The 15,204-nt window shown below is 49.5% G+C and overlaps 2 protein-coding genes across 3 annotated transcripts; one reads left to right on the top strand and one right to left on the bottom strand.

Moving 5' to 3' along the window:
- Window positions 1-411: 411 nt before the first annotated feature.
- On the top strand, window positions 412-12,623 carry sec23a (Sec23 homolog A, coat complex II component). 2 transcript variants are annotated; one of them, XM_004569893.6, is made up of 20 exons: window positions 412-598; window positions 1,986-2,253; window positions 2,344-2,401; window positions 2,479-2,565; window positions 2,642-2,878; window positions 2,970-3,046; window positions 3,134-3,278; window positions 3,370-3,528; window positions 3,664-3,779; window positions 3,885-4,008; window positions 4,102-4,182; window positions 5,874-5,963; window positions 10,136-10,242; window positions 10,324-10,477; window positions 10,555-10,632; window positions 10,718-10,879; window positions 11,031-11,117; window positions 11,489-11,644; window positions 11,850-11,915; window positions 12,005-12,623. In XM_004569893.6, exons 2-20 carry the CDS (start codon window positions 2,033-2,035, stop codon window positions 12,092-12,094), a joined length of 2,295 nt encoding a protein of 764 aa, XP_004569950.1. In that variant the 5' UTR covers window positions 412-598; window positions 1,986-2,032; the 3' UTR covers window positions 12,095-12,623. The 2 variants fall into 2 exon arrangements, with proteins under 2 accessions (XP_004569950.1, XP_004569951.1); XM_004569894.6 differs by having other exon boundaries at window positions 2,000-2,253.
- On the bottom strand, window positions 5,957-9,588 carry LOC101463805 (histamine H2 receptor). The gene is made up of 3 exons (XM_076877578.1): window positions 8,397-9,588; window positions 7,173-7,326; window positions 5,957-7,044 (listed from the first exon to the last, which is right to left on the bottom strand). The coding sequence occupies exons 1-3, from the start codon at window positions 9,091-9,093 to the stop codon at window positions 6,858-6,860; spliced, it is 1,038 nt and encodes a 345-aa protein (XP_076733693.1). The 5' UTR covers window positions 9,094-9,588; the 3' UTR covers window positions 5,957-6,857.
- Window positions 12,624-15,204: the final 2,581 nt, after the last annotated feature.

A 15,204-nucleotide genomic window follows, 5' to 3' on the forward strand; every position in this document is an offset into this window, starting at 1 on the left:
GTTTGTTTTTTCACACAAGTAGTAAAGTCTGGGATTTTCAGAATAAAATCGTACTGTTTGCTTTGAGTAAAGCTGTAAAATAAATAAAGTGAGTTGTAAAAGTTTTCAGTAGAAAATAAAATGTGAGGTAAAAGTTTGAGTTTATTCCAGGAACTTTTAATTCAGTGAGAACAGGAAGTGTGTGGGCTGTTCTTCAGCCTGTTTAATGATGATTAATAAAAATATGAAGACTGAACAGAGACGTGACTGAAAACGGTATCAGAATTCAGGTAATAACAGGTAATAAATAACGGGTAATAAACAGAAGAGTGGCATCTGGTTTGGGTGTGAAGAGTGCAGACCCTGAGAGGTTAGAGCGGCTCCTCCCGGGCTGTGGGTCAGAGTTTCTCAGGTTTCAAGTTAAAGGTTGTCACAGTGAGATGAAACGGATGAGTCCTCCGGGCTGGAGCTTCATTGCGCCGCCCCTCTCGGGTCTGGTTCCGGGATTTCTGTCGGAGTGAGCCCTCTGCCTGCGTTTTTCCTCTCTGGGTCTTGACGTGGCGGCCGCCATATTGTTTTGCTGTGTTGTCAGTGGAGAGCGGCGGCAGCTTCAGCAGCGGTGAGTCTCGTTTACCTGGAGCACGGACTCACCTGGGCCTGGCAGAGCTCCAACCTCAGCTGGCCTCTGTCCAGCCACCTGTGCTCGCGTCCCGTAACTGTCACCCGTGTGACGTCAGTGTCGCAGTTAGCCGTTAGCTTGAGTTAGCTGCTGTGTGATGTTGAGAAAACGGGGCTGACTTGGTGTTTGAGTCCTCGGGTTCGGCTCCAGGTGTGCCGACGCCAGCAGCTACCTGTGCCACACGGCTCCTGCTGTCACACACCTGCAGGTGTCCCACAGGTAGCTGCTGACGTCAGTTTTTTTTTAAGTGTCGCAGGCGCAGCATCTCTGACCTGCTGGACTTTAAATCCTGCAAAGGTCGCGCAGAGTCGGTGGGTGCCGGTGAGGTCAGGTGTTTAAGAGTGGCACTGTCTTGATGATGATGATGATGATGATGATTCTGGGATGAAGCCTCAGATTCAGGTGTGACGTTAGAAACTCTCCCATAGTGAGACCAGAGCATCCAGCAGGACCACAGGGACCCGCAGCCCGCCCACCAGACTGTTCGGTTTTTGTAGGATTTTGTGTTCGGCTCGTTTTCGCGGGTCTCTGCTGGAGCAGCAGCTGGGTGTTCATTTCTCGGAGTTTCCTGCGAAGTTCGGCCTGAGCTGGACTCCATTGTGAGCATCGGGGCTGGTAGCTCAGTGTGCATTTTCTGGAGTTTTTACAAGAAATGAAGGCTTTCTGGAGCTTTTTCAGTTTAAGAGTGAAGTCTCACTGACCTTTGACCCCATATCAGCCTGTTTGTGTCAGCATCAACCAGACTAGGGAGAAACTTTTTTTCTGATTTTAATTCTTTCTGTTGGTTCGTTCTTATTATTGTTATTGTTGTTGTTGTTTGTGCTTTATGAAGGTTTAGCAGTGACTCGTTTTTCTGCAACGTGTTCAAAGAACATAAAATCATTTCAACGTCACCATAAAAATCCATCTCGCAGGTTCAGGCACTGCCTGCTGTTTTTCTCTTTTAGTAACTGCTCACCTGGAGCTGTGCCTGTCTTTGGGTGTGATTTTTCTTACCTTTGAGACTCACCTGTGTTTATGTCTAGAAAGTAGAACCAGTGAGAATGTGGGTTGGGGGGACAAGTAAAATTGCTACCTGGTCGCATATAAACATGGACACCTGTTTGAGATAAACACCAGGATGACATCGCCTCTCACAGGTGTGTCAGTCTGGTGAGAGATAAAGCCTCACCTTTGAAACGGTGACGCAGGTGTTTGCACGAAAACATCACTTCAATCCGAACCAACGTAACTTTAGAAGAAAGTGGGCGGGGCTTATTCCCACGCTGCCAATATCACTGCACTACCCTCACACTGCCCACCCCCCACCCTCTCCTCCTCTCATCAGCTTATACCCAACAGTGTGACCCCCCCCTCCCACTTCCTGGTGGTTCCATGACGACCTTTCCAGAGTACATCGCTCAGAATGAGGAGCGCGACGGCGTCCGTTTCAGCTGGAACGTGTGGCCGTCGAGCCGGCTGGAGGCGACCCGGATGGTGGTGCCGGTGGCGGCTCTGTTCACTCCGCTGAAGGAGAGGACCGACCTGCCCCCGATCCAGTACGAGCCGGTTCTCTGTAGTCGCGCCACCTGCCGCGCTGTACTCAACCCACTCTGGTACGCATCACAGCCTCCAACACTCACCTGTCCGCCCACCCTTTACCTGTGTGCCCCGCACTCATCTGTCTGTGTGTTTGTAACTTTCAGCCAGGTGGACTACAGAGCCAAGCTGTGGGCCTGTAACTTCTGCTACCAGAGGAACCAGGTGAGTGCCGCAAGCCCCGCCTACCTGTCAGGTGTTCCGGGTGTCACGGGTGGAGTCTGACCTTGTCTCTGTCTCAGTTTCCTCCGTCCTACGCCGGGATCTCTGAGGTGAACCAGCCTGCCGAGCTGCTGCCTCTGTTCTCCACCATCGAGTATGTGGTTCAGGTGAGTCCTGAGGACAGGTGAGACAGGTAACGACCGTGCCGTCAGGTGTGTGAGCCGCTGTGCTCTTTGTCCCCAGAGGGGCCCTCAGATGCCGCTGGTGTTCCTGTATGTGGTGGACACCTGCATGGAGGACGAGGACCTGCAGGCGCTGAAGGAGTCTCTGCAGATGTCGCTGTCTCTGCTCCCGCCCACCGCGCTCGTCGGACTCATCACCTTCGGACGCATGGTTCAGGTGCACGAGCTCGGCTGCGAGGGTATCTCCAAGAGCTACGTCTTTAGGGGGACCAAGGATCTGAACGCCAAACAGCTGCAGGTACGTCACCTGCATGTCCCTCTGGGGTGGGGCTGGGGGCTTCCCGAGCGTCAGAACTCAGGTGAGTTAACAACACCTGTGCTTCCTGTAGGAGATGCTGGGTCTCACCAAACCTTCGGCCGCTCAGGGACGAGGGCCGCAGGCGGCGCCACAGCAGTCATTCAACAGGTGAGCCTCCTGTGAGCCTGAGTGGGTGTGGTTTAAGTAAAGGTGCTGTCACAGCAGCGGCATTCCTCACTGTGAATTTTCCTGCAGGTTTCTGCAGCCGGTGCAGAAGATTGACATGAACCTCACCGACCTGCTGGGGGAGCTGCAGCGCGACCCCTGGCCTGTGACGCAGGGCAAGAGACCGCTGCGCTCACTGGGCGTTGCCATGTCCATCGCCGTGGGGCTTCTGGAGGTGAGGGGGCGGGGCTTTAGGCAGACAGAACATGGCGTGGATGTCTCAAAGACTTGGATCATCGGTTTTGTTTGTGTTCTTTTACCCACAGTGCACCTTTCCCAATACTGGCGCACGCATCATGACCTTCATAGGCGGCCCGGCGACGCAGGGGCCCGGCATGGTGGTGGGAGACGAGCTGAAGACGCCGATCAGGTCCTGGCACGACATCGAGAAGGACAACGCCAAGTTCATGAAGAAGGCCACCAAAGTGAGTGCACGCCATTTACAGACCATGTGACCCGTTTTTTTTACCTGATTATTTTCATCATTACTTTATCGTTCTTTAAGACTTTTAATGGTTGTTGTGAGCTTTGCTCTCGTTGTTCTGATCGCTGGCTCACAGCACTACGAGTCTCTGGCCAATCGAGCGTCCAGCAACGGTCACATCATCGACATCTACGCCTGTGCCCTAGATCAGACCGGCCTGCTGGAGATGAAGTGCTGCACCAACTACACCGGGTACACACACACACACACTCACTCCTGAACCCTGTCAAAGGCTGGTGGGCTGTGTAGTGCCCTCTGTGGTCGTATTCGTGCGTGACATGTGTCTCTGTGTCGCAGCGGTTACATGGTGATGGCCGACTCCTTCAACACGTCTCTGTTCAAGCAGACCTTCCAGAGGGTTTTCACCAAAGATGTCCAGGGATCCTTTAAGATGGCCTTCGCCGCCACGCTGGAGATCAAGGTATGAAGGAAAAGCACAGAAGAACAGGGAGGCGCCGCCCCCAGCACATCTCTATCACAGGTTAATGACCCCTGCTGTGTTTTTCCCATGCAGACGTCCAGAGAGATCAAAGTGTCCGGTGCCATTGGCCCCTGCGTGTCTCTGAACGCTAAAGGACCCTGCGTCTCCGAGAACGTACGTGAAGCTAAGACAACGCCATTAACGATGCCCCCTGCAGGCAGAGACAAAGGGGGTGTCCAAATTCATGGGCTGCATCCTCCTGAGGCCGCATTTGTAGACCGATTACGTTACAGTGACGCGATGAAGGCTGTCCAAATTCGTAGACTCCTCCGAATGCAGCCGACAAATGCGTCCTCCTTTTCCCCGAATTTGAAGGATGGGTCGGGTGTGTCCTTCGTGGCCTACCATATCCCAGAATTCATAGCACGGCCCAGCCAAACTCCAGTTTTCAACAATGGCGGTCGCTACTAAGTTTTTAATATTACTCTTACTAATCTTTCTGGGTCACAAAATAAACTTTTAACATATGGTAAATGGCCTGCATTTGTATAGCACTTTTCTAGTCCATAGGACCCCAAAGCGCTTTACACTACATTCAGTCATCCACCCATTCACACACACATTCACACACTGGCGATAGCAAGCTACATTGTAGCCACAGCTGCCCTGGGGCGCACTGACAGAGGCGAGGCTGCCGGACACAGGCGCCACCGGGCCCTCTGACCACCACCAGTTATATATTTTCAGGCGAGAAAGTAGCTGTGTAAACATCAAATATCTGTTCGGTTTATCAAGACATCACATATTTGCAAAAGTGCTCAGACGTTTTTGGAGACGTCTGTTACCCACCAGCTTGATAGCTAGCCGGGAGCTCGAGGGTCACTAGAGCCGCCAAGAACGGCACAACACATAATTTTCAGATCACTGCGGTCTTTTGCTACTCGGGTTAAACGTAATGTATAAGTCACTTAGACAACCTAAAAATGTTATTCTTTGGCTTTTTTCAGTGTTTTGTTTGTTCGTGAGTAAATCGGTTTGGCTGAGATTAAAGTTATTAGATTAGATTAGATAAAATAAAACTTTATTAATCCCCCGGGTGGGTTCCTCCTTGGTTTTCACACAGCTGAATAAACATCAAACAGAAAACTGATTAAACAGAAGTGTGAGACAGTCGAGAATTTACAATAGTGTCCTGTTATATTTTAGTTCAATTCAATTCAATTTTATTTATATAGCACCAAATCACAACAGCAGTCGCCTCAAGGCACTTTATATTGTACAGTAGATCCTACAATAATAGGAACAGGAAGAAAACCCAGCAATCATATGACCCCCTATGAGCAAGCACTTTGGCGACAGTGGGAAGGAAAAACTCCCTTTTAACAGGAAGAAACCGGCAGAACCAGGCTCAGGAAGGGGTGGGGCCATCTGCTGTGACCGGTTGGGGTGAGAGAAGGAAGACAGGATAAAGACATACTGTGGAAGAGAGACAGAGGTTAATAACAGATATGATTCAATGCAGAGAGATAGCAAGGAGCAGACGGCTGAGTTTATTAAACTCCACCGAGACAGCGGTGATGCTAATCTGAAGGCTAGACCGTCCAATTTCACAGCCGTTTTCTTCCGGCCTACCCGACCTTCTGAGGACCCGGCCTTCGCGTTCTACATGGGCAGGAAGTACACTAACACTGCCCCCTGCAGGCAGAGACAGGAAGTACACAACACCGCCGCCTCAGAATCTTACTGCTCATATAAATGCTGATTGTGTGTTTTTGTCAGGTACAGGTGAACCCTCAGGTGGGTGTAATTCCTGTGTCCAGCCTGCAGGGGCAGAATTGCTTAGACTGTGACTGTTTGTGTTCCAGGAGATCGGCACGGGAGGAACCTGTCAGTGGAAGGTCTGCGGACTGGATCCGAGTACCACGCTGGCGCTTTACTTTGAGGTCGTCAACCAGGTATAAACACCTGACCTCTGACCTTTGATTCTGTCACTGTCACCATGAAGCTACTGAATTATTGATATCCACCAATTAAAAGAAAGTTCAGTGATCTGCAGTGATGTCATGGTACAGGATGATGTCATAGATCCTGCTGTTGAGAAAATAAGAGCTCAAGCTGACAAAATAAAAGCCCCACTGATGTTTTGATAGTAAAATGTTGGTGTTTAAAACAACAATTAGACCAGTGATCATCTGTTTGTAGTTTATTTTTTTAGTTTTTATTTATTCGCTCTAATTATTTTAAAAGTAATATCATTTTATTTTTGCTGTTTAGCGGGACAGCTTTCAAAATGAAAACGGCAAAAAACTAAAGCAGCCAAACTGACAGTCTTTCTAAGAGGATGCTCAGTCATAATAAGCAGGAAATGAGTTTGAATTTGAAGTGCACACATCAGGGCGGAGATGCTGACTTCCAGGCTCCGCCGAGTTTGTCCATCATCCTCGATCCTGCTGGGCTGCACAAGCCGCTCGTCACTCCCAGAGTCTCCGGCTGTTTCTCAGCTCTGTTCACGTGCAGCACGGCGTCCAGCTCAGAGTTTTAAACGCTCAGTGTAACTGAGCCCATGGAACAGTTTGACCTTCGTCCTCCGTCTACTCTGTGCTGATGTGGTCACGTCAGCATAAACACACCTCTGCTGAAATGGAGCTGAAAGAGCTCGGACTGTTTGTGACTCTGAGTGGATCAGGAAATGTTTCGTGTTGTGAGACTGCGGGAGATCATCAGCTGAACATCAGTGTGCGGTCTTCGAACACAACGTCACGTCAGAACTCGTCCACGCTGAAGAAGAAGATGAGAAGTATGGCCTACATTTCCCAGAGTGCACAGGTCCAGTGATGGTGATGGGAGGGTCATGGTCTTGTTAGTGTTTTGGGAGAAGATGGAGGCTGTGTTGCGGTCATACTTGTTGTTGTTGTTGTGCTAGGGCGATTGGTCGCAGGTAGATGGAGGGCGGAGCTCTGGGAGTGGGACTCCAGGAACATCCCGGCACAAGGAACGAACCTGCGGAAACTTCGGCACACCGCCGCCCTGTACCTGCTGGAGTCACAGAGAGACAGACAGGAAGTGACGTTCCTGTTCACTATGACATCATGAGCGCGTCATAGTGACGTTTCATTACTGCTTCAAAACTGATCGGAGCCTTCGATAAAGAAAGTCTGACTCACGTCTGCGTCATGCAGGTGATCCACGGGTTGAGCGCGGCGCTGGTCAGAACCAGCCAGGAGGAGAGGGCGGCGGTCACGGACGGACTCTGCTGACCGCTCAGCGTCTCGTACAGACACACAGAGATGTAGGGCAGCCAGCAGACCAGCAAACACACTGCCAGGAGACAGGAAACAGAGTCACATGACTTCATCAGCAGCCCCTCTATGAGTGAGCTGGTGTTTGGAGACTAGTTATCTGTGGACTAGTTAAAGAGGCGTAGGGACTAGAGAACGGCCTTGAAGTTGCAGATCTGTCTACCAATCTGAAGGTGGGCGGTTCAATCCCTGGCCGCTCCAGGCTGGAGACACTCTCTGCATGAACAGGTGGACGTGGCGTGTAGAGTGGATGAGTGCTGTGTTAGAGCCAGTAGCCATTCACTCGTAGCGCTCTCATTGACCTTATGGCGAAAACATTAACCTGGTTTATCGGTCACTCAGACCGTCTGCAGCCGGCTGTGGTGACCTTTGACCCTGTCTGTGTTTATGACCTCAGTGTTTGTCCCTATAATGAGAGTAATGGCAGTGAGTCACAAAGATAAACATGGACGCTGATCCTCAAAGACGGCCGCTGTGACGTCGAGGTTTTAGTTTAGAGGGTAAACGGCTGCGGCCCCGTGGTCACATGGTCCTGCTGTTTGGTTTGAGATTATGAGGACATTGGATCTGCCCGGCTTTACGAACGGGGAAATGTTTTCTGTCGAAGGAACAAAATAATTTCATGCATCAGACTGTTTCCCGTTAGGCAGGATGTTCAGTCCCAGTGGAGAAATACTGGAACTCCATATGAAATCACTGGTAATTACTGGGACTGTTGCACCAATTAAAGAATCTAGAGTACAAGTTTCAGACTACTTACTGAAGTTTAAGAGACTGCAGAGATTTTTAGACTAGCTGTAGATTTTGAGCGTTTAACAGGAGTTGGAGATTAGTTAGTAACATCTGTGTACTGAAGTTTGTTTACTAGCCTGAGCATTACTTTCACACAGCTGTAAGTTTGTAGCTGATTTGAGGAGTTGTGGAGATGTTTGTGGGCTAGTTACAGAGGTTGGAAACTAGTCGTCGGACCTCTGTGTGGGGGAAACTTGGAGTAAAACTCAGAGGACGAAGTTTTCACAAAGAACGTGAGTCGGTGAAGTGGAGGTGTAACCCATGTCCCTGCAACGTCAAGGAACAGCTTGAGCTCACCTGAGGTGGTGACCATGACGATGGAGCTCCTCAGGTAGTTGTTGGCAGGAACGTAGAAACAGTGCAGCTCGTTGCACATGAAGGTTCCCCTCCTGGCCTGCTTCCTGGCCACGTACACGATGTATCCGTACAGCGAGCACATGGTGAGGATCGGCGCTACGATGCCCGCCCCCATCCACAGCAGCACGAAGTACCTGTTCTCCGGGGTGAAGCTCGGGCAGCAGAGGAACCGTGACTCGCTGTAGGCGTAGCTGCCGAAACCCAGCAGTGGCATGGTGGCGTTGGCCAGGCAGAACAGCCAGACTGCGATCAGCACCGCCCGGCTCCGCCCCGCCGTCCAGATACTGTGGAAGCTGAGTGCAAAGCAGATCTCCGTGAACTTGTAGATGGTAGCCCAGGCAAGCGAGTGCAGGGAGGCAGTCTGCAGTAGGAGGAAGATGAAGCCGCCGCCCTGACAGACGTCGGCCTCACTGGAGTGTCTGACAGGCTGGGAGAGGCTGTTGTACGCACTGAAGGGGATGGCGGAGAGTCCGAGAGCGAGGTCGCTAAGGCTAAAGCTCAGGGTGAGGCCCAGCGTGTCGGACCGCAGCTCCTTGTTCAGCAGGAGCACCAGTAGGAGGAGGAGGTTCCCACAGGTGGATGCCACGCTCGTCAGCAGCATGAGAGCGGCGTACAGCGTGCTCAAAATGTCCGCCATCTTCACATGGACTCGCAGGACAGGAACGTGCACCGTGCCGAAGTGATCCAATCACCTGCAGGCTCTCTGATCAGCTGATCGATCAGCTGTTGGTTTCTTCTGAAACGAGGAGCAGAGGACAAGCAGCTTCAGCAGGCTGTCGCAGCTGCTGAGAGCCCGCCGTCACCACGGAGACTGCTGGGATTACCTGAGGCTCTGTGAGTCACACCTGAGCTGCAGTTGAAAACAGAGAGAGCGCCTTTCAAGGACGTTTCCACCAATCAAAAACAAGAGCCAAGACCAGAAGAAGAGTCCACCTGAACCTGCAGCTGACCGGACCAATCGGGAGGAAGAACCATGCCGTCACCTTCATCGATTGATTATCAGCGCGGTCTGTGGTCTTCAGAGGTTAAAGGTCACACTGATGTTGGCTGGAGTTGATCAGTCGGTGTGTGTGACTCTGATCGCAGTCCAACGAGTCTGATCGGCTCAGTCTGAGCGGGGGAGGGTGGACCGCAGGGGGCGTGTTCTCCTGGGGGTGTGTTGCCATGGCGCACCTGTTTGACACCTGCTGTGACGATGATGAGCACACACACACACACACACACACACACACACACACACACACACACTTACCTGCTGGCTGTAAAGTAAACAAGATGAACATCCAATATCCTGTGTGTGTGTGTGTGTGTGTGTCAGTCACGCAGCTTGACTCAGGTAATAACAGGTGTGCAGGTGTGTAATCACCCTCACCACCTGCTGAACCTCAGACCGCTGAGGAGCTCAGGCCGGGGTTGGGTGTGAAGCAGCCAATCATAGCTCAGCTTTGTTAAAGAAAGTGACCTCTGAGTCACGTCTGGAGGCAGAAAACGAGCGTCAAACACAGAAACACACCTGAGCAGGTGCTACGGAAATAAACAGTCCAAGGGGTCGTGACCCTGACAGCGAGGTCTCAGGGGCGGGATAAATGCTGGAGGCGGGGTTAACGTTCTATGATGTTGATACCTGATTAACCTGACCTCTGACCTCTAACTTGCCTGTTTGCGGTCACTTCCTGCAGCACAACGCGCCGATCCCTCAGGGCGGCCGCGGGGCGATCCAGTTTGTCACGCAGTACCAGCACTCGTCAGGCCAGCGACGCATCCGGGTCACCACCACCGCCAGGAAGTACGAACACACCTGCCTCTACCCCATCACTACACACACACACACACCTGAATTAATCCCGGTCCCTTCTCTTCCCCTCAGCTGGGCCGATGCTCAGACGCAGATTCAAAGCATCGCGGCGTCCTTTGACCAGGAGGCGGCGGCCATCCTCATGGCGAGGTTGGCAGTGTACCGGGCAGAGACGGAGGAGGGGCCGGACGTGCTCAGGTGGTTAGACAGACAGCTGATCAGACTGGTAGGAGAACACACCTGCAGAGTGAGCGCCACGATTGATCCGAACAGGAAGCAATTGATACCTGTGTTTGTGTTCAGTGTCAGAAGTTTGGCGATTACCACAAAGACGACCCGAACTCCTTCCGGTTCTCCGAGACCTTCTCCCTGTATCCCCAGGTGACCCGACTCCCGTAACGCTCTGCGCAGACACACCTGTGACACGCACCGGGACACAGGGCTGACGTGTGTTTGTGTGTTTCAGTTCATGTTCCACCTGCGGCGTTCGCCGTTCCTGCAGGTGTTCAACAACAGTCCTGACGAGAGCTCGTATTACCGACACCACTTCAACCGGCAGGACCTGACGCAGGCGCTCATCATGATCCAGCCGGTGCTCTACGCCTACTCCTTCAACGGCCCGCCTGAGGTACCTGTACACCTGTGTGCACACAGTGCAGAGTAAGCAGCTGGATGTGCAGGTGTTTCATGTTTCAGAATCTGAAGCTCTCATTGGGAAACAAACTGTGAGTTATTGATCACTGATCGATTAACTGATCAGACTGTGTGTGTGTTTCTAGCCCGTCCTGTTGGACAGCAGCAGCATCCTGCCCGACCGAATCCTTCTGATGGACACGTTCTTCCAGATCCTCATCTACCACGGAGAGGTACACCCGACACCACCAATCACACCCCAGCACCGCGTGACATCACAGCTGTCTAAGCCAATCAGGGTCCAGTAATTTAATTAGGATAGAGCCACAATTATCATTCAGATGGTTTCTTTAAACGTGATCCAGCTGTTTCCATCACAGATGTGACGCTGAGCTGAGTTCCCACCTGATTTCAGTCCAACTCTCAAACCTGAACGTGCTTCAATCAGCTGTTTGCAGTTTTACCTGCTGAGCTCGTTCATATCCTCTCGTTAACTCAACAATTCACCTCACATGAGCTCAAAACACACAAATCTTTAAAGAACCATGATAATGAGCTGACCCGTGCAGGTGTACAGTTGTGTCTCACTGCGTCTCTCTGTTAGACTGTGGCTCAGTGGAGGAAGGCCGGCTATCAGGACATGCCCGAGTACGAGAACTTCAAACACCTGCTTCAGGCTCCAGTGGACGACGCCCAGGAGCTGTTGCACACGCGCTTCCCCATGCCGAGATACATCGACACGGAGCACGGCGGCAGCCAGGTGAGGGCGCAGGCACACACCTGAGAAACACATCAGCTTTATTTACATCACCTCAGATCACGAGGCGTGACATCAGCACAGCGGCAATGTGACATCATCAACAATTTCCCGGTGCAAACTCTCGTTTTTGCACCTGTGCCCACACCTATACACACCTGTAGACATGATCAGCAGGTGAAAGGTTTTCTTCTTCTGCTGTTTTCAGGCTCGCTTCCTGCTCTCCAAAGTGAACCCCTCCCAGACCCACAACAACATGTACACCTGGGGGCAGGTAAGACTTTAACCTGTAATCTTTAACCTTTAAATGTGGACCAATCAGACGCTGTGTTTACACAAGTCCGCCCCCCCCCCCCACCGCAGGAGTCCGGTGCTCCGATCCTGACAGACGACGTCAGCCTGCAGGTGTTCATGGACCACCTGAAGAAGCTCGCTGTCTCCAGCGCCGCCTGAGTGTGCCATCGGCTCACCTGTCCTCATCTGTTTGCTTTTTATTTGTTTTCTTGCTGCCTGTGTTTCCATGGCAACAGTTCACAAGCACCATCAACCAATCAGCAGCAGGTTTAGAGTTGTAACCTCACAGTGTAGAGATGCTATTGTTAATTGGCCTTTTTAAAAAAAATTAAGTTGCATTTGATTGGTTGATCCTCTCAGACAGCGGCAGTGATAGCTTTCAAAATAAAAGCCACTGTGTAGTTTTAGTCTGTGAAGCTTTTATTGTGAAACAACAGCAGGAAGTGGTGGCCGTCGGGAGTTTTTCCCCCCTAAAAGGTTTCAAATTGATTTTAAAATTTTAACATGTGATTTTTTTTTAATTTAGGAACAGGAAACAGGAAGTGAGGTGTTTTGTTTTTTTTAGAAAGCATGTGATGTCACTGAGCGCGCGAAGCTGTCTGCTTGTGTTTGAACACTAACCGAGAACGAGCGCAGAGGTTCACCTTGCCACTGTTCTCGTCTTTCTAATAAAATCTGCAGAATTTTACAGAGTTTGTCTTCTTCTGAAACGTGAAGCTCTGATGTCATCAGAGACGCAGCACCTATGCATGTGTGACTGAGCCCAGTGTTTTATAAAGCACTGTCTGACACCCTGCAGACGGTCTGTTTGTAACTGTAATCGGCTGTAGACAAGATGATCACAGGACTGAGGTCGCCTCCACCTCTGCTCAGACACCATCAGTCATCCCAGCAAATAGCACCACCCCATATTTAAAAATCCACTTTAGGGTCACACTTTTCCTTTAAAGTGTGAAAAGGAAAAGAAACCTAACAGACCCTCGAGGAGCTTCTGCTGTCAGTCGAACAGAGTCCGACTTTTACCCTGAATTAACCTGAGTGACCCGCCTCACCATCTGAGCATTCCCACTCACACAGGTAAAAACAATAAGCCAAGCTGTGGGGTCCTCAACATGTGCCACACCCACAGAAACAGACACCTCTGCTAAAACGCTGCAGGTGAGCAGGTGGAGTGGAGCTCAGCACTGTCTCAATTCAGGGGCTGCGTCCTCCTAAGGACCCGGCCTTCACAGTCTACGTGGGCCGGGTCTTCCAAAGACCGAGAAGGCCGGAAGTGAGAGGCTGTGAGATGGGACGGTCTAGCCTTCAGATTTGAGCCACCAGTGGAGTTTAATAAACTCGGCCGTCTGCTCCTTGCTATCTAAAATATAACAGGACACTGGAGTAAACTCTCAGGCATCTCACACTTCTGTTTAATCAGTTTTCTGTTTGATGTTTATTCAGCTGTGTGAAAAAAAAATTGGCTGGACCGCGCTATGAATTCTGGGATAAGGTGGGCCACGAAGGACACACCCGACCCATCCTTCAAATTCTGGAAAAAGGAGGATGCATTTGGCTGTATTAGGAGGAGTCCACAGCCTTCGTCATGTTGTCGTTGTTATCGGCAACGACAACAAATGCGGCCTCCGGAGGATGCAGCCTTGGAATTGGGACACAGCCACTGTCTGGGTCTGAGCTTCCTTTACTCAGGAGAGGAGACACAGCAGCATCCTTCTTGAAAGGAGGGGAGAGGTAAGTATAGTAAATTTGTGGTCCTCCTACCTAAACGTGGGACACACATACATACACAGAGGTCTGCTGCTGTGTTTCATAACTGAATCTGACTTCAGATCAGCGGAAAGATGAACAAATGTTTAAAATAAAATCTAAATAAAAAGTTTTTTTATTATTTGTGAAAATGAAACTTAAACTTTGATAATTGTTTACTACCGTTTTTATTCCAAAGTATCCGAGTACTCTTAATCAGGAGGCAGAGGATGAAACTACCTGAACTATGAATCCCACCAGCAGGTGGCGGTCATGCGCAGTGAGTAGACACACAATCCACGTGTCAGTCCAAACGAAACGGCATGAGACTGGAATCACATTTATCCAGTGATGGGATACGTTTGACGTTTAGCGTGTTTGGGGTGTGTAGTTAGTGTGTAGTGTTGTGGATAGTTTTGTGTTGTGTGTCAGAACAATGAGGCGACTGTTGTCTCCAGGTAGAAACAGGAGTGATACACCTGCTGCTGTCAGACCTGCAGGTATCAGGCTGTGATGTTCTCCTTTGGAGTGGCACAAATAATTTGTCTTATTAAATGCAGAACAGCTGATTGTTCTGTAAACAGTTTCAAGTGGTTATAAAAAAAGGGTAAAAGGTAAATTGCTGCAAATAACTTTGTTTGCAAAACTTGTGCATATGATTTTAAAACTGACAAATATTTGCATTTAAAGTTATGAAATATGATTCAACGAACTCTCAGATTTTATGTTTTTTGTCTGATTCTAGATCAATGTTGTTAATACAGTTTGTCAAAATGAAAACATGACTGTAAATTCAGACATGTGAGGTTGTGCTGAAAAGGATGAGACCAAACACGGCAAATAAACAGTTTTTAAAGGTGAAATGTGGAGGAAACATCAAAGTGGTTAAAATGGCCAATTATACCCTGGACCTCAGAGGGTTAAACGTTTATTTTAAGTAACACAATAGTTACTTTTCAAGTAATTAATTACTTTTAGAATCTTGTAACTCAGTTACTAACTCAGTTACTTTTTTGAAGAAGTAACTAGTAACTATAATTAATTATTTAAGTAACTTGCCCAACACTGCATTTATCCATCGACTGGAAGACTTTATTAAAGAGAGCCGAGTTTACACACAGCAGAACCCAGCAGGCTTCCTTTCACACTCCACCTGATGGAGGTGAGCACCTGGAACATATGGAGCGCCAGGACTGCCATAATGAATTAATTAAATACACCATTAAATAATTAATTAAATGTGGCAATAATTAATTAAAATTGGAATTAATTAATTAAATAAATAGTTATGATACATGTAATTAATTAATTATTGACACATTTAATTAATTATTGACACATTTAATTAATTATTTAATGATATATTTATTTATTTCATTTTGGCAGTCCTGGTGCCTGGCTCTCATCATGAAATAATTTTATCTGTCAGCCTCACCCATCAAACTCAGGGGGCGGGGTTAACGCTGATCGAGTCAAAACCATTGCTTTGGCCTGGTGGCCATTGTTTCTAGCACACAACAACC

Source organism: Maylandia zebra, linkage group LG19 (assembly GCF_041146795.1).
Source record: "Maylandia zebra isolate NMK-2024a linkage group LG19, Mzebra_GT3a, whole genome shotgun sequence".
Taxonomy (NCBI): domain Eukaryota; kingdom Metazoa; phylum Chordata; class Actinopteri; order Cichliformes; family Cichlidae; genus Maylandia; species Maylandia zebra.